Raw genomic sequence first — 20,419 nt, 5'->3', positions numbered from 1 at the left:
TTTATACACTTTAAAATGTAATAATGCATTTCCACCTATTTTTTTTTATTGTAGACTTTTTTCCAGACATCGTCCTAATCCTAAATACAATGCAAAAAGTTGCAAGTCTCTATGTACCTACTATATTTAAAAATATATTTATTCCTGTGTTTTTAGTGTTAAATGCCCTGGTGTAATAAAAACAATGCCATACCTACATGTAAAATTAAAGTTGATTATCATAGTCTAGAAATATTATCATTTCTACATATTTTCCGGTCAATCTAAGCTATTTTTTTCTAGGCCTGATATAAATAGTATGTATTTATTATTAAAATCTAATGTGTTGCATTTTTATTTTCAAAAGAACTAACATCTGTGAAATTCTGTGAATTATCTACCTCGACAAATCGTATAGACATCTGTTTCTGAGTGCATGCTTTGTTAAATTATATACCTCCCTCTGTTTCAGCTACTTCTCAGCGCCCTGTAATCCTGTAAAACTCTTCATAGCCTTCGCTCTTCATAGATAAAATGTTAGTTAACTGTACTGATACCGAACACTCGTGGAATACCGGTCCGACTCCGATATCAACCGAGTAGATACAATACTCAAAATCAAAATAGGTACTCACTCTGATACGATTGGTACGAAGTAATAAGAGTAATCAAAGTAATCAAAGTAACGATTTACCTCTCTGTATAGTAATCGTTACTTTCGGCATTCGTAAGTAACGAGTACTTTGTAACGAATAGTTACTTTTTAAACATCACTAGCTACGAGTGCAAGCGAGGCAATTTCTACATAGCATACGTTAAAACGCATGTATTAGGCACGGGAAACACTATGTGTTTATAGATTATTTTAACAATAAAAAAATTAATTTTTAGCAATGAAAATAATCAAAACCGATATAATTTGACTTAAACTTTCAAATGCGGTAAGCAGAATTGCTACTTTATTTTTTAATCAAAAGTTATTTGGGTTCAAAAATTGCAACTTTTCGATTTTTTGAAAGTTCAACCGCGGTTATCTCGAAAACTATGCATTCTACGAAAAAACTTGTAGAAATATTTTTTGCTTAAAATGACCAAAAAAATACAAAAAGATGTTTTGTTTTGCGAGAAATCGCTGTTATGTAATTCCTCAAGTTCTTTGTCTATAACAATCTTATCGACATCCGGATCAACTGTTACCCAAAAAATTTGTATTCTACGGGTCAAAATATATAAAAAAAAACTTGGGTAAGTCCATCTGAATTAAGGAGGCCGTTGTACCCCCCCTGGCGACAGGACTAATAGAAAAACAATTAATATTTTTAATATATCGCACTTTTGGGTAAACAGTTATACAAATGCAAATTTTTCAAAAATTGACACTACGTTATTACCAATAGGTAGGTACTCGTCTTTGTCTGGGGACGTAACAGTCAGAATTACAAATATTCCTTTATTTAACTGAGATATTATATTTATTTTTTATAAATATAAAACCACATAAATTTTATTGATTTATAAAACCAAATAAACAATAAATGCAAATAAACCAAACACGACAAAATGTGCTAATGTCACTGTCACTTAAAATCATTATCATTAACCGTCAAAATTAATAGTAAACAAGATATCAGCGACATGCCGTATTGTTTATCCTTGTTTAACTTATTGCGGTCCCTATGGACAAGAAGCTTAATTTTGCAATACTACACTTTAGAGCAAAATAATCGACTACTTGCTGAATTGTACACCTTAGAAGTCTCGAATTTCCTAAACCTGTTGTCCGATTTGAGTGATTTTTTTAGTATGTTATAGCCTTATTATTTAAGAAAATCGATGTAATATTATTGTTGCTAGACAGGTAAAGGTCATTTTATACCGGGTGTAACAATCGGACTGTATTTTTTTCTTAAAGTTCGGAACACGCTGTGGAGTATAACGTATAAAAAATATTTAAATTAAAATTCAATTGTAGGCTTAGGCTTTATTAACATTTTCTTTTTTGATTCATTTGCTTATGTTGGATAATGAAAAAAGTTACGTACGTTAACAAATAGCGATGCTTTTCATCAATAAATCCTCATTTTCTGCTTAGTTTAATAAACAAGTCTAAAGTATGCTATGAGAAATTAACAATTTAATGGATGTAAAATGGTTAACAGTCAAAAAGTGTCTGGTTTGTTGTGAAAATGAGTAGATTTATTATTTAAGGCTATGGGTACATAATTCGCAAATATTTTACGTGTATCCCTACTTTTTCTGTCTTTACACGGCAAATTACGTGTAGTAAAATTCACACTGGTGTGGATATGTAAAAAAACTAGAATGTCATTCTACTTGAAAATGTCATAATTAATTTAAAGAGATGGCTTTTGAATGTTCTTGGATAACTGTTATTTTTATAATTGCAAATTATTAATTCAGTTAATAAATGTGATAATTTTTCACTAACTATGTTTTCAGTGATTGTAATAATTTATTTGTACAACAAAAACTAATAATCAATCGAGAAAAGAGGAAAAGTGTTAAAGTGATTTTTTAATAATATGTTGTTATTTTGGAACGCTTACAATTTTGAACATCTCTAACAACAAAATACTTGGATCACAGGATATATCTGATGTATTCTCTGCTTGGATCTTCCACAAATAATACACAATAAAGAACTTTTTATTAAGTTCACGTCTTAAATCAATTATTTATCAAATACACCATATATCAATAATATTTCATCAATTTCTCAAAATATTCCCGATGCAATGTCAAATATTTAAAATTGTCACTGATTGTCAGTGTCTGACTGACAATATATGCTGACAATATTATATTCGGTTGAGTGCGTTGTAAGACAAAGACAGATTTGGAAAATATTACCACGGCATTGTGTTCATTTTTTTCAAATCCTGAAAAAACCAATAAATATTTTTGAAAAATTTAAACGCAGAATGAAAGACTAAATTATTACCGAGGGCCGAAAGTCCCTTAGAATAAATAAAAAGTTTATTTTGAATGAGATATTTGAAATTAAAAATCACACTAAATTTTCTCTTAGTTTTTTCACCCCTGTAACTTATTAAAATAAACATTATAGAAGTTCTCAGGGACTTTCGGCCCTCGCTAATAACATAATCTTTCATTCTGCGTTTAAATTTTTCAAAAATACTTATTAGTTTTCTCAGGATTTGAAAAAAATGAATCCCCATTTGAATAGCATTGCAGCCGAAAATACGTACCGATCCTCTTAAAGTTTCAATTAAGTCCGTAGTTTGTTTTGTGATTTGGTGGAAATGGAACGCGCTACAAGGAATTTGACCCGCGATGAGTGTGTTCAAGTAGTGATCTTCCATAGGAAGGACTTAGCTACAAGACCACGTTCACGAACTGTAACCGAATATTTACAACAGGTAAATCTTCGGACTTTGCATTGGCCATCGCATAGTCCAAATCTTAACCTGATCGAAAATTTGTGGGACATAGTTGGCAGAAGACTACGACAGCGTTTGCCACCTTCTAGAACCTTACAAGAGGTAGAAACAGTAGCTCTCGAGATTTGGAATGATATTGATCAAGACCAAATATCATACCTCATTTGTAATATAAAAGTACATATGTCTTTTATTATCGAACATAAGCGAATGAGTAAAAAAACAAGATGTTAAGAAAGCCTAAGGCTACAATTGAGTTCTAATTTAAATATTTTACATATGCTAGAATATTTCACCATTGCTTGGTCCCAAGCCCAGGATGAGAAAGGAGGAGGGTTGTGCGTGAGGTTAGTGACTTCACCACATAAAAGATATTATTACTAAAGAAACCTCGACAAGCCTCGGAAATAGGACGGATAAAGCGATGAAGAAAATGGCCATGGAAATGAATTTGAGAAAAACAACCTACATAGGATGCTGGAATGTCCGAACAATGTTTGAAATACAAAAGGTTCAAACATTTGTAAATAGATGCCTTAGACGAATATTGCAAATACATATCACACACCTAGTTCAATTGTGCCACAACTGCAAAAAATTCGAATTTTGGGTTAAGGCTGTAAAATATTGCATATATAATGGCCCATCTAATGCAATACAGCCTGAACTAAAATATTGTTTTGGATAAGTATAAAGTAAGTTACTTCGGTATTTCACTGTCCGGTTTTTGGCGGTTTTGAAAATGCAATACGGCCATAACTGGGAGATGTGGCGATAATATACACTGCCACAATACAACCGATGTAGTTCAATACGGCCACAACTGCAAAAATCAAGAGAGATGTGGCGATAATATACACTGCCACAATACAACCGGTATAATTCAATACGGCCACAACTGCAAAAAACAATTGATTTTTTCATTATATTGCCGCCGTATCTCCTAAGTATTGTTTTATAAATGACTTTCTTCACAATGCAATATCGCCATAACTATCAAAACAATAATAACGTTTTATTTTTAATAAATTGTAATAAGGTCCAGCCAATAAGTGTATAATTTACTACCTAAATTGTAATTTTGAAGCCAGTCACTCTCAAAATAAATTATTTACAGGGCATAACGCATTTACTACAGAACGTTTTGCTCATTTCTCGAGAATATTGTGTTTTGCACTTGTGGCACTATTGAACTAGGTGTGCGATATATTGGCCAAATCGGATAAGTAACAAGGAACTTTGGAGAAAAACTAATCAAGAGCCGATAGCCAAAACGATAAATAAACGCAAATGGAAGTTTATTGGACACACATTAAGGAAAAATGAAGATGATATAACCAAACAAGCCCTGGATTACCAACCAACTGGAAACAGAAAACAAGGCAGACCAATGACATCCTGGAAAAGAAATATTACCAGAGAGCTAGAAGACAACGGGTTAACATGGAAAGAGATGAAATCCCTGGCCAGAAACAGAAATGAATGGAGGGGGGACTGTAGAGGCTCTATGTTCCAAATGGAATCAGAGGAGTAAAGTAAGTAAGAATATGACACATGGTGTTCCGAATAATAAGGCTGTAATATACTAAAAAAAAAAGAATGTGTGTGTACTTTGCACGCACGTAAGAATTTATACTTCTATTATATGATTTAAACGAAATTAATATACTTTTATTTATATTTTATTTAAATATTAAACTAATTTATACTTACTACTTCTCAAACATTTTTATTAAAACAGTGCCAAAAATTAAAATAATAAAAGAATAAAACACACACAACCCAGTGGCGGTTTCTTCATAAGTGCACATGTGCACGTGAACCCCCAAAATTATTTTCACATCAACATTCATATATGTAATATTTATCATTCTATAAATAACATTTTAATCTAACTATACAGTAATTTAAATTCGAAATAACAGATTCAAGGAGTTTATAAGTATCTAATAGGTAACATTTAATTATTTTTATTCTATTTCAAAGGAGAAACTTCACGGATGCGAGGCCTTAGACAGAACCCCGCGTTCACCGCTCTCAAGGTGGTTGCTATACCAATGACTTATCATACCGCAAAATACAACTCACCACCCGCCCCGCTACCCGCTATAGCGCACAAGTTTAGATGGCCATAGGATCACAAGTCGGATGTGATCTTATGGCATGATCTTATGGTGTTTTCAACGTGCACGGCACACGTATGTTTAAATTTTGCTTTCGTGAAGTTCGAATTTCGGAACTATAAGGATTTGTGGATGTAAATGTTAGCGTGGAATATTTAAAATCAATTAAATTTTCTTCATTATATTTAGAAGAAAAATTAAAAATGCCGAAACCAAATTTAGACCAGTAAGGATCTGCGAAAAAACGTATATTTTTGGATGTGAGAGGTGGCATTCGGATTTTTGCAGATAAAGTTAGGTGACACCTTCAGTAATAATAATTGACTTATGCTCCTTCTCAAATATGCCCGGAACATTAATAAAAAAATTAAAATATTTAAAAATTTCGAAAAACATCGATTTTTTTCTGCTTCTTTGCTTATAACTTTAAAACGATTCGTTTTGGAACAAAGTCGTAGAAAAATAAAATAAAGATAATTGAATTTTGTATGACATACGACTGGTAAAAAATGTCTTAAGGTATTACCTTTTCTGCAATATAGCAATAAATACAAAATAAGGGGGCAAAATAAGTCTGTTGTTATTCAATATTTTTTAACCACTTTGGTGGCACTTAAAGCCTTGTTAATTCGCTTAGGAAATTCTTTGTAACATCCTTAAATCGTGTACCAAATTTCATTAAAATCGATCTAATAAATTTTGCATAATAAATTTGCAATCTAAATGTTTTTAAAAAAGTTCAAATTTTTTAAAATCTTTCTGAACAAAAAGTAGACCATTTAGAAGTCTGCTACTTTTTTTTACATATAAAGAGGTGCTGTACCTATCTAATACACTTTATAGAATTAAAATCGGATTATTTAAGGGGCCTCAGCAATGTTTTAAATTTAGAAACAATTTTTTAGCTTATAAACAAATAGCTTTGTTTAAAAATAAAAAAATTAATTTTTAGCAATTCAAATAATTCAAACCGGTTTAATTTAACTTAAACTTTCAAATGCTGTCAGCAGAATTGCTATTTTTATTTTTTAATCAAACGTTATTCGCGTTCAAAAATTGCAATTTCTCGATTTTTTGAAAGTTCCACCGCGTTTATCAATCTCGAAAACTATGCGTCCTATGAAAAAACTTGTAAGAACATTGTGTGCTTAGAATTACCCAAGAAATACAAAAAAAATGTTTTATTTTGCGAAAAATCGATGTTATGTAATTCCTCAAGTTCTTTGTTTATAACAATCTTATCGACATCCGGATCAACTGTTACCCAAAAAATTCGTGTTCTACGGGTCAAAATACATAAAAAACTTGGGTAAGTCCATCTAAATAAAGGAGCCCGTAGCACCCCCTCCTGGCCACAGCACTAATTTGTTTATAAGCCAAAAAATTGTTAATAACTTTAAAACATTGCCGAGGCTGCTTAAATAATCCGATTTCAATTTTTTAAAGTGCATTAGATAGGTGGAGTACTTCTTTATATGTGAAAAAATTGACAAATCTTTTTATGTTCTAGTTTTTCTTGTGCAAGATTTCAAAAAAAGTTTAGATTGCAAAATTATTATGCAAAATCTAGTAAGTCAATTTTAATGAAATTTGGTGTAAGGTTTTAGCACATTACAAAAATTTTCTAAGCGAATTAGGAAGTTCCAAGTGTAACCTAAGTGATCGAAAATCATTGAATAAGGACAGGCTTGTTTTGCCCCCTTATTTTATATTGGGTACCCCCTATTTTGAAGTAAGGGTGATAAATTAAGACATTTTTAACCAATCGCATCTGATAGAAAATTTAATTATCTTTGTATTATTCTTATACGACTTTGTTTTAAAATGAATAATTTTTAAGTTATAAGCAAAAAAAAGTAGAAAAAAAAACGAAATTTTTAAATATTTTATTTTTTTTTTATTAATGTTCCGGGCATATTTGAGAAGGAGCATAAATCAATTATTATTAACGAAGTTATCACCTAACTTTATCCGCAAAAATCTGAATGACACCTCTCACATCCACCTAAAAACAGATCCTTACTGGTCTAATTTGTTAATTAAGAATGTACCAAAGTGCAAACGTCGGGATTATAAATGATTATTTAAAATGGAGATTTGTGTAAAAACTTACAAATTGTGTAGCTGTGAAGCACATATTTGGAGAAGAGGAAGCATAATGAATAAAATAGAAGATACGATTTTAACTATCCGGCGCAGTCCACTTAACTAAATTTTTGATTGAAAATAATTTACAAGACGATTTTTCTGAAATAATTTGAATTCTCCAATTATGTACTTGTTACGATGCCAGTGACAACTGCAGAAACAGAACGATGTCTCTCTGCATTGAAACGTATCAAAACTTTCCTTAGAATAGATATGGGCCAGAATCGATTAACTGCACTCGCAATGTTTTCAATTTAAAAAAATGATTCAAGAAATTCCAAATTTTACTGAGTTTGTTTGTGAATAATTTTTCTAAAAAATAACAGGCCACTGACTTTCGTTACAACCTCCTTGTAACATTTAAACACTAAATTATAATTTTAAGTCAATAAAATACATTATTTATTGTAATTTTTAATAAGGTCCTCTGATTTTTATAATTTGAAGACACTCAAAAAATTGTACCTACGGAAATGGGGTCTCAAGGTCTTTTTATATGTTAACATTATGTGTGCACCCCCAATATTTTACACCAGGCGCCGCCACTGACACAACCACATTAAAAAATGCCACAAATGATTTCTGAACAATAATTGTTGGAAAATTTTTTAACTAAATACGTATTTTCTGAAAATAAAATTATATAATAAATACACTTACAATCATAAAATGTATAAAAAAATAAAAAAATTAAAGTTTCTATTGGGTTCGAACCCGCTTATCAGCGCAGTTAGTATTGAAATTCACCTTAAACGCTTCGCCACGGAGACAGTACGTCATTATGTGCGAAGGTCGACTAACTAAACTGATTAAACTTTTGACAGTTCTGAATTAAATCAAATTATTTTGATTTTGAATTGAAATGATTTAGAATTGAAAAATACAACAAAACATAGAGTAAGAAAACAATATATTAGGTGAATATTGATAGAAATTTTGATGGTAATCAAATTATGTAAATAAAAGTATTACATACTATGTATTTTGGTAGGTTCAAATAGGTAGGTACCTACCTATGAAATTTTTTATTAGGTTACTGAAATATTTACAAGTATTACGTACCTGTTGCTTTTAAAACTATTTAAAAAGTCACTACAATTATAAACTTTTTTGTTTCTGTCCTCACAACAATAAAACTAATATATTATACAACATTTGTTTACCTCCATATTGAACAATTACAGTCGGAAAAATGAAAGAATACCCATGAACGAACATATAAGACAAGCTGTATTTTCCTGTCACAAAGAAAATTGCCCAGCGCAAATACATGTAATAATAATTATTACATGTAAATGCGCTGGCCAATTTTTTGTGTGACACGGTGACAGAAAAATACAGCGTGTTTTATATGTTCGTTCATGGGTATTCTTTCATTTTTCCTACTGTATTTATTATTGACAGATCATTTTAACACCCAATCAGAGCCCGTATAACGACTAATAGCATACTGTCCGTGTGCGCATCCTCAATCTCAATCGCGCCTAAAGAAGTATAACTTCAAAAATCACTCGAATCGGACAACATGTTTAGGAAATTCCAGACTTCTAACGTGTACAATTCAGCAAGTGAGTCGATTATTTTGCTCTCAAGTGTAGTTTCTGTGAGTAAAAAAGAGACCTAGTATAAAAAGTAATTCGTGAATAATTTCCGTGGAAAAGGTTAGAGTAAAAGAACTATAAATTAGTGTATTTTCTTATCTGCATAAAATTAACTACTTTAAGTCTTTCTTACTAACTCCTAGTATCTAAGCAATTTTCCATTTAGGTAACATCAGTTTATGAACTTCATCTCTTGCAGAAAAACTGGACCAAAAGAAGCAGCTAGAAGAGATAAAGCAATCTCTCGCCGCCGAATTGACGCAGCTACAAGACCGACATTCACAATTGACCATATCTTTAAAAGATCAGAAGAACCAACAAGACCAACTCTTGATGACGCAGAACAGCACCCAAGATAAGATCAAGCAGATCTTGAGCTTTATCGAAAAAGTCAAGAATCCCATCTGTTCTGAGATCGAAACTATCGAAATATCTTGATCAAGTTAAATTTGACGTTTTTATTATAATAATTATTGTTACTTTGTTTTTTAGGATTATTAAAATTAATAAAATTGGTCTTGGTGGTATAAGAATAATGATGTCTCCAACGAAATTATGTTCTAAAGTTTATAGGATACTACATTTCTTTCTCTGTTTTTTATCTACCTATTCTCTCCGTCCCAAATGCATGTCAATAGGTTTGTTCGTAGAACGATCAGCAACCGTTGCCAACCATCAGACGCATGCGCGTTCATAGTCTACGAACGCTAACTGTTAACTGCGCATGTGGCTGATGGTTGGCAACAGTTGCTGATCGTTTGGATCGTACTACGAACAAACCTATTGTCAACCATCTACACCCACGGACGAAAATATCGAATATTTTGAAATTTTTTGTGCTGCAACCCTTAGCCCTCCCCGTGTCTCAGGTTTAGGCTAAGGCCAGACACGCGATAATTTACGGCGCCGTAAGAGCCGTAAAATGAAGCGCGAAAATGGGTCACACGGTGAGAGTAGTAGATGACCAGACTGAGCTGTAAAATATCGCGCAGCAACATCGAACGGGCCCATCTTCGGCGTGTGTCACAAATGAATGGACCTGGGTCCAAATTTGTAGCTCATCTAGCCACAACAACGACCAAAACACTGTATTTACATCTCGCGACACGCCGTAATTTACATTCCCGTCTGGCCATGCTTTTTACTGCAGCTACTGCCGCTTCATTTTACAGCTCTTGCGGCGCCGTAAATTATCGCCTGTCTGGCCGTACGCTTAGGATTAATTTTCCGAATGCGGTGTTTCAAAGTATCATTTAAATTCTAGATCAGATTTAACTCCGATATAGGCTATATGCTGGCCAATATAATTTTTCAACTGAATCTCATACTCAAGGTAAGTATGGTCCTCTTCGCAGGCATTTTTCAGTGCGTCACAAGTGAGAGAAAAAAAGGTAAGTCCGTGATAATACACATTTATAACATAACATTTTAGTTAAATCTGACAGTGACAGTTGTCAGAATCGTAATCAGCCAAATATGAAAAGGGTATTGCAGTATAACCCTTTTATTTGTAATTTGGTATAAAAACAAATCAATTGTGTTTATTTCTTTTGATTTGTATAGTCTTATAAATTGTACAGATTATAGTCGTATATATAATTCGTAAATCATTTTTTGTTCGATTGCAACAGCTAGAATAAATGTTGAAATGACTGTAATCACGGAAGTACGTTTTTTTCTGTCACTTCCAACTTAATCCGTTAGAAAGAAATCGTAAAACTGTGACGCACTGAAAAGTGCCTATGAGAAAAAAATTATTAACTACGTGGAATTAAGTAAACACTTCTGTTGTATGTAGGCATATGAATTTATTAAAATTCTTAAAATTTATCCACAAGGGAGTGGAAGTACAAAACGTTTTCGGTCAAACTGACCATCATCAGTGTAAACCTGGAAATAAGTGAATGGTTACACTGATGATGGTCAGTTTGACCGAAAACGTTTTGTACTTTCACTCCCTTGTGGATAAATTTTAAGAATTTTAATAAATTCATATGCCTACATACAACAGAAGTGTTTAATTCATTCCACGTTGTTATATCGAAGGTATACAGCCAACTACAGGGTTTACCCCTTTTTAAAGTTTTAGATTATTAACTATTCTAGCGACATGAAGACGTGCGTTAACGTACATTAGCACGAATCTATCATATCATATCCAATATGGCTGGCAAAACAGGATCTTCTAAAATGTTTTTAATGTACGTGTCAGCTTTCGTTCATCCAATCACCTCTATAAGTTCGGTATTCCCTTTTCAAGAAATACCATTCCATAGCACTATGCCGCCACATCCAAAATTAACGCTTTGTATGAGGTTACAACTGACATACCGTTTACCAACTCTTCTATAGACGAAGTTTTGTCAGTCATGCTTCCATATGGTGAACGGTATGCCAGTTGTAACCTCATACAGAGCGTTAATTTTGGTGGTGACTGCATAGTGCCATGGAATGGTATTTCTTGGAAAAGACATACCGAACCTGTGGAGGTGATTGGGTGAATGACAGCTGACATGTACATTAAAAACATTTTAGAAGATCATGTCTTACCAATTATCGACCATAATGGATGTGACAGATTCGAGCTAATGCACCATTAGAATAGTGAATACTTACCTTGATGATATTCAATTTAAAAGATGACATTGGCCACAATATAGCCCATATCAGATTTAATTTCGATCGAGTGTGACACTTAAGAGATCGCATTCGGAAAAGAAATCCTATCCCTATGACCCTCGGAGGGCTCAGCCCAAAGGATTGCAGCCCAAAAAATGTCAGTCCACATGATAATTTCAAAATATTCGATATTTTTGTCCATAAGTATATAATTATAGAAAGTTAATAAGTGTAATCAATACGTTTTCTTCATGCTTTTAGTCAATTTGTTCGTATTTTAGCAAATGAATCCCCAAAAAATCTTAAAAGTTGCTTCCAATCACAGTTCTTCCATTTCTGTAGTTTTTCCGACACTCGCCATTGACTGGTGGTGTTCTCGTTAGGAAATAGCTATAACGATTTCTTTTCTGGAAAAGAATGAACTTAAATATTGTTAAAAAACCAAGGTAGTGTTCCGTTAGAGTCGTTAGACCAATCTAGAAACTAGTTCGCTATCTTTGGATCCTTAGGAGTAGTAACTTACTCGTTGTCATCTCATAGACATAATAAGAATTGACAAGGTAAGGTATGGGCCGTTCTGTGGATAGAGATGTGTAACGCCAATATCAAGGACGTCATTGGTCAATATGAGTGGTCTAGCCATCTTTGTCTGTCACATGCGCGGGTTCGCGCGGAAAAGAGAGAAAGATAGACCACCTACCGACTGCTCCGCGTTACACTATTTTGCCTACCATGCCTAGTCTATTTTTATTATGTCTATGGATCATCTTCGCCTATTATGACGTTATTATGACGTCAGAACAGAATAAAAATAAATATTAGGTGTATAAAGAATTACAGTTGAGTCCGCGAGTCTTTACCCGTGCGTCATTAATACCTGGCGAGATAGACATACTTTTTATCTAGCATCATTCTCTTCCACCCATGAAACTAGTGACAAACCAGCTGCCGCCTGTTATTAAGTAAAAACACGTTATTTTTATGAACGATCTAGACTCAGTGCATTGAAAAGAGATAGGTACAAAGAAAGACGATTGGGGATGTTTTCACATATTTTATTTTAAGTACAATTTCTGACGTTTTGGTTTGTTTACTTTTGTGGCTGTCAGTTTGTTGAATTTTTTGCTGTTATTTTGTCGAATTTTTGCATTTTGAAGTTTTTTATACTATACAAACAGTTGTTTTCACAACTAATTTTATATTGGAGTTAGAAATTTTATGATAAGTTTATGTTATTTTACGATAAATTTAGACAACATACAAATAACCTCATTGTTGACAAAGTTAAGGAATGCTTGTGTTTAATGTTTCGCCAAAATGAATAAAATAACAAAAAAAAATATGCTATCGAATTTTTTGTATAAATTGTTTATTTATTTATTAATCAATGATAATTAATAAAAGAATTTATTAAGCTACTTCAAATGTAGCTGTAATTATGCACCAAAATTTTAAAGCAAAACTTAAATTTGACATTCTATTTATTTGATAACGTCAAATTTTATACTTTAACCCGTGATCGGTTTAATACCCACTTTCTGTCACTTGCTGTTGCGTTTAGTAAATTTCCAACTTATTTCGTATGCTTTAAATGATGACGCACGGGTAAAGACTCGGGGACTCAACTGTATAAAGGTGTATTTTTTCCTACTATTCCAGAGATTGATTCCATTTTAGTTCAACTCAAGTTTTTTTGACAGTTTGCCATTAGACAGTAACGACAATAATTTTCTTCGGTGATAGAATAATAATTTTTCAGTTTTTTGGTTTTGGGAATACTAAAAATGATGTAGGAGCACGATTGGTGAATATAAATAATTGTGATGTAATGCTCAAGTAATTGATAAAACAAGAGCATACACAAAAGAGCTACACAATGATCATTTTGTACATAAATTTCATTATAAATTCATTGTGTAAATCTTTGTTTAAAGTATATTTATTTTATAGGTTTTAATCGACTGTAGGTTTTGGTCCCCACTTAACAAACTTTTCTAATACGGAAACTTTTCTGGAGGGGGGCGTGTCGCAAATATAGAGGTTTCCAAACTTTGGTGTGTCCGACAACTGGAGTAGCCTTAAAAATTTGTCGGACAATATTACCAGTTAATTGTAAATATTTTTATCAAACAATCCTGCAAAAATCAGATGTGAGGGTGTAAATTTTATGACTCTTTATGATGCGTGCGCCCCCCACACGGGCAGCGTACTATGGAGATTATTTTTTTGCAGAATTGTTTGATAAAAATACTTACAACTTACTGGTAAAATCGTCCTACAAATTTTTAAGGATTCTCCAGTTCTACGAGACATCTATATTTACGAGAATCCCCCTCACGAAAATTTTCCGTATTAGAAAATAACCGAATAAAATAAATAAAAGTCGCATGAGGGAGGTAGTAATTTTTTTAAGTGTGGGCCAAAGATCTATTGGAATATTTGTTGTAATTATTTATGAAAAAATAAAAGACGGAGAAATTGGGTAGCATTTTAATTTTACACTGCCAAGCTCAAAAACTGTTGCAAAAAATGATGTATCGCTATGTTTTCGGATGTAAATAGTATGTTTTTGTAACGATTTTTTAATAAAAATTGGTACATTTTTATTATGCTATATTTTATTAGTTTTAAAGATACAGACTGATCGTATTTTGTTAATGGGAACATGTTCCATAAGATATTAATAAACGATTTTTATAATATTGCTGTTTTTTATTTATAATTAGTCAATAGCTTTGTATCGAATAAACTCAATTCGCTCTACCGAGGACCGAGGTTCACTCTGACACATTCGGAATAGGAAACATATAACACAAAAATTCCTACCTCACACTATTAACTGCTTAAATCAACTTAATCTTTCATCAAAAAAAGAAGAATTATGAGAAATAATGGGAGTGTCTACTAATCTCATAAAATTTTGTGGTGTTTACTTCTACAAAATATTTTGTACAATAAATAATTTTCTCATTTGTTATCAATACATTATAATGGTGTAAATAAATAATTATTGATTGGCATAAGGTTTATGTTATTTTTATGTCTGTTTACTATTAATAATATTCGCTATGAGCAGGTGCGTTGGTTGTGTAGTAATTTCCAGTCACTTCTGACAACTGAACTTCCTAAAAAAGAAATTACTAACGTCAGTGTCAAAGTAAATCTCGATAGAGCGAATTCAGTTTAGATGTAGGTATATTGTTCTTTTTTTTTTGTAAGCATTTATTAACAATCAGAATTACATATTCTATAAGCTAATTTGATAACAAGTACAATAACATATATCAATGTATTATTGTACACTAAAATGGCGTTATGAGGTACATCACCCAGCGGTTTCACCTCAGTTTCAGCGAAGATCTATGGGCCATAATCTTCGCAATCTTCTGTTGTTTAGTGGCTGCAGTAATGGTAATATTAATTGGTTGGGGTGGTCTTCCAATTTCTCGTGATGTCTGTTGGCTCTTTCTTGAATTACTGTGCTGACTAACGGGATGTTTAGGTCTGTATGAAGGGTTTGGTTGGAAATGTACCACGGGGCATTTGCGATGGTGCGTAGAATTGTTGATTGAGGTCTTTGGATAATTTTTGTGTTTGATTTGCTGGCACAACTCCATAGTTCTATACCGTACGTCCATATAGGTTTGATGACTGTTTTATAAATCAGCAGTTTGTTCTCAATTGAGAGTCGAGATTTTCTACCTATAAGCCAATTAATTTCTTTCACTCTCAACTCAATTTGTTTCTTCTTCTTTAAAATGTGTTGTTTTCAGTTTAATTTAGAATCAAGATGAAGCCCCAGGTATTTGACGATGTTCTGTTGTGGTATGTTGACTTGATTAAGGCTAATATTTGGGCATTGGTCTTTCCTTAGTGTGAAAGTTATATGTGTTGACTTAGTTTCGTTAGCTTTTATCTTCCATTTCTTTAACCACTGTCCAATTTGGTCTAGGTGTTCTTGAAGTTTTAATACTGCAGCTCTTGGATCCTCTTCAGTTGCAAATATTGCTGTGTCATCAGCGAAAGTTCCAATGGTGGTTTGTGGAGAGGTTGGTAAATCGGATGTGTACAGTACATAAAGAAGTGGACCCAATATACTACCTTGTGGGACTCCTGATTGAATTTTGTTACGGTTTGATAGTTCATCCTCCACTTTAGTTTCAAATTCTCTGTGATTTAGATATGATTTTAATAAGTCAAATTTAATTTAATTTAATATTGTTCTTGAAGACATTTTTGCTTGCTAATGACAATGCAAAGGTGAAGTTTATTGAGATCCGTCACTATGTTACTATACCCTGTTTTTAAACTAGGAGGAGTAAAGTCAAAAGACAGATTCACACCCAATAATGTCGCTAGAAAAATCACCCTATTCATCTTCTTTTTTGGTTGATCATGTCGGCCTTCGACTGTAATCCATAAATATTATCTTATACTAATACATTGCTAAAGAGTTCTAAAAACAACTGTTTGTTGTATAAATGCAAACTAAAAATTAAATGAATAACGTAGAAAATACAAAAAAATCTACGATATAATTTAATTATTTACCTATGAATTTTAAATGCCAATAGTGTCAAAATTTCATAAATGTCAATAGTTTCAAAATTTCATAATTTAGTGAAGTAAACTTGCCTACTTTTACAAACGAGCATTACGGCGCGGTAAATTTGAATTACTCTTCTTAGTTTAAAAACGAGGTATAGTCCGTTAAAATATGAAAGCTTGCATCGTCAATAATAACCGGTGGTGCCATACTGAACGAGTTCAAGGGTACGCTTGAAGAGCAGACCGAGTTAAAAAAGGTAAAACAACAAAAAGAGATACAAAAATGGACATAAAATGCGCATATGAGAATTTTTAAGACGTTAAGCTTGTACTTAACACGTTGACGGACAGAACGTCTATAGACGTCTAATTTACATTGATGTAATGTAACACAACGTCTATAGACGTTGCATTTTTCCCTATTTACTTTACTTTGTCCTAAGCCTTTCTACCTTTAGGTGTAAGGCTGGTGGAGTTGAGTTTGGCATGGTAGTCTCCACGCTTTCCGATCTTGGGTTAGGTTTCTTGCACTTTCCAATGTCAATCCCTTCTTCTCGACTTCTTTCCTGATTTCATCTACACACATAACTCTTGGTCTTCCTCTTTTGTTTTTCCCCTGCACTCTCGTTTCGAACACTTGTTTTGTAAGCCTCTCGTTCGACATTCTACACACGTGCCCGAACCATCTAAGTTGTCCCTCCACTATTTTTTCATTAATTGGTTCTAGTTTTAGGTTTTGTCTAATTGTTTCGTTTCGTATTTTGTCTGTCCTCTTTCTGTTTGCTATTTTCCCCAGGAACCTCATTTCCATAGGATTCTGGATTTTTGTCTCCCCGTCAATGTCCATGTCTCGTTGCTATACATGATTGTTGGTCTAACGACTGCCGTTTTTACTTTCTCCAGTATCTCTTTTTTCCCCCAAAAATGTTGATTTCATAGCGTTAAATAAGCTTCCTGTTCGTCCCATTCTCTCGTTTATTTCCATGTCTTGTTTACCATTTGATTCGATTATTACTCCTAGGTATTTAAAATATTCCACTTGCTCTAGTTGTTTCCCGTCTAGTTCTATTGGGTGTGTCTTCCTCGTATTTGAAATTATCATTGTTTTTGTTTTCTCTGTATTAATTTTCATATTTATGTTTGATAGTTCTTCTTCTAGGATTTCAAGATTGTTCTGTAAGTGTTCTCTGTTTTCTGCTATCAATACCATGTCGTCTGCAAATAGTAGCTCCGATAGTTGAGTCCGTTTCATTTGCCAGTATACTAATGTTAGTTTTCTCATTCTTCTCTTGGCTTTCTTTATCGCTTCATCCAGTACCACTGAGAATAGCAGTGGACTCAGCACGCATCCCTGTTTGACGCCTTAACTTGTAGTAAATTCTCTGGATTCCTCGTTATTGGCTCTTACTGTATTTGGATTATTTTTGTACATATCCTTTATTACTTCTATTATGTGTCTGTGGACTTCCCTTTCTTTTAGTGTCTTCCCTACGTCCTTTCTTCGGATTCTGTCAAACGCCTTTTCCAGGTCAATGAAGCACATATGTATCTCTCTATTCTTCTTGATTACCTCCTCACTTACTTCTCTTAATGTGAATATTAGGTCTTGCGTGCTTCTGTCCTTCCTGAATCCACACTGTGTGTCTTCGATAGTTGTTTCTATTTGGGTTTTTATTCTTGTCTCTATTATTCTTGCGAATACCTTCCCAGGGATACTTGATATGGTGATACCTCGGTAATTATTACAGTTTCTCTTGTCTCCCTTTTTGTGTATTGGTAATATAGTGTCTTTCTTCCAGTCCTTTGGTAATTCTGCTCTATTTATGATATCATTCATTAGTTCTTTCATGCTATCCATTCCCTCTGTTCCCATGAATTTTATCATTTCCGGGGTGATATCCTTGCCTGGTGCTTTGCCCAATTTTACTCTTTCTATTGCTTTCTCTAATTCCTCTCTTGTTATGGATTCCACTTGTTGTTCTTCATTCCTTTCTTGTATCTCCCCTGTGTTATCCATGTCTGCATGAGTTAGCTCTTTGAAATGTTCTCTCCATCTTTCCATTATTTGTTTTTCTTCTGTTAGTACGTTTCCATTCTTGTCTTTTATATTCGGCATCGTGTGCTCTTTATTTTGTCTGAGTTGTTTTAATGCGCCGTAGAAGAGTTTTTCCTATAATTTTTTGTCCAAATCTCTCCCATGACCTTTCCTTTTCTGCTTTCACCGCTATTTTAACCTCTTTCCTTTTTTCTTTATATGCCTCGTAATCTTCAGGGTGTTTTGTGCTTAGGTATCTCTTCCATTTGTCTTTTTTGTTCTTTATTTTCTCTCGTATTTCTTCCGTCCACCATTCCGTTCTCCTCATGTTACTATTTGCTATTTTTTCTTTCCCGCAAGTTTCTTCAGCTGCTTTGATTATGCTGATTTCAGATATTCCCATTTTTCTTCTATATTTGTATTTTTTGCCCTACCTTTCAGAGTATTATCTAATTTTTCTTGGAATTTCTTCTTATATCTTCCCTCTTTTAATTTGTAACTTTCTATTTTTTCGTTTACTACCTTTCTTCTCTTTTCTTCTTTTTCCTCTGTTGTTCTCATTCTCATTATTACTATATGGTGGTCATTACCAATCTCTCAGCCTCTTTTCACTTTCGTATCCTGTACTCTTTTCCATTTGTTGCTGCTTACCAAAAAGTAATCTATGATTGATTTTTCGTTTCTTCTGTCTTGTACTCTCATGTATTTGTGTACTTCTTTATGTTTAAATTTTGTATTTGTTATAACTAGTTTGTTCTCCATACATATTTCTATTATTCTTTCACCATTTCTGTTTAGTATTTCTTCTCCTTCTTTTCCCTATTATACTTGGCAAAATACATATAGTGTCACAGCACTTGCTTATACATTTGACGCACTGTCAGTCAACGTGTTAATGAGTAAAATTAAAATGAGGTGTGCATGAGTGAGAAATAAAATTATATAACTTTATTAAATAAACCTGTTAACCAACTTGTTTCTATCCACATTATCTCTAGTCCAACTGTTTTTTATTTCTTGATTTTTTGAAGTGCTTGAACCACTTTCTCGTTTCACTCTTCGTAAATGCAACTGGTTTTCTGTCAAATTCTTAATTCCCACTGTCAAAATACTTTTTTCACTTTTTTTAATTCTTGTCGTGAATTAATATTTCATTATTATTTTCTAATATACATCAGATTATAATCTTCTGTTTTCTTTACTCTATAATAAGAACGGGGGTCGCTCCAGTAAAATCAAACATGGTAAAATTGGGAAAAATAGACCAGGATGATGTGAACTGTGACTGTGTTTCTTACCCAGTTATTAATGTTATACACCTTGCATCTCCGTCGTATATCTGTACTTCTAGCTCTGTCCCATAGAGTCTTACCATCGATTTTTCGAAGGGTTTTTATCTCCGCTGTTTCGAGCAATCTTTTTGTCCTGTCTGTGTCGGGTCGTGTTTCTGCCGCGTATGCCATTATTGGTCTGATGACTGTTTTGTAAATTCTGCCTTTCATTTCTTTTCCGATATTTTTATTTCTCTCTCCATATTGTGTCACTCAGGCAACCTGCGGCTCTGTTTGCTCTATTCACTTGATCTTCCACTTGTTTCGAGCCTTTCATAGCTAGATAGTGTGATGCCTAGGTATTTAAACTCCATCACTTGTTTTATTATCTGATCTTCCAGCTCCAATTTACATCTTATTGGATCTGCTGTTATAACCATGCATTTTGTCTTCTGTGAGGAAATTAACATGTTAAATTTTCTGGCGATTATGTTGAATTGGTGCAGCATACGTTGTAAATCATCTTCACTTTGAGAGATTAGTATTGCATCGTCCGCATAGCAGATTATTTTGTTGTTTTTCTCCCATTTGGTATCCTGTTTTAGTTCTTACTTTTTTTATTATTTCGTCCATGATCAGGTTGAACAATAAAGTACTCAAGGAATCCCCCTGT

The 20,419-nt window shown here is 33.1% G+C and overlaps 1 protein-coding gene across 3 annotated transcripts in view; it reads left to right on the top strand.

Annotated features, from left to right (window-relative positions):
- LOC114326958 (PHD finger protein 21A-like) overlaps positions 1–14,594 on the top strand; it is a 56,315-nt gene extending 41,721 nt beyond the window's left edge. For 2 of the 3 annotated variants that reach the window (XM_028275446.2, XM_050658520.1), the window contains exon 8: positions 9,473–14,594. In XM_028275446.2, the coding sequence (XP_028131247.1) occupies positions 9,473–9,711 (239 nt within the window). In that variant the 3' untranslated portion in view covers positions 9,712–14,594. Of the gene's footprint in view, positions 1–9,439 lie in introns of all 3 variants that reach the window. The other variant, XM_028275447.2, reaches the window with a different exon arrangement.
- The last annotated feature ends 5,825 nt before the right edge of the window (positions 14,595–20,419 follow it).

This window comes from Diabrotica virgifera, chromosome 1 (assembly GCF_917563875.1).
Source record: "Diabrotica virgifera virgifera chromosome 1, PGI_DIABVI_V3a".
NCBI lineage: Eukaryota > Metazoa > Arthropoda > Insecta > Coleoptera > Chrysomelidae > Diabrotica > Diabrotica virgifera.
Note: the sequence above shows the minus strand (reverse complement) of the source record. Positions and strands in the feature narration are given on the sequence as shown.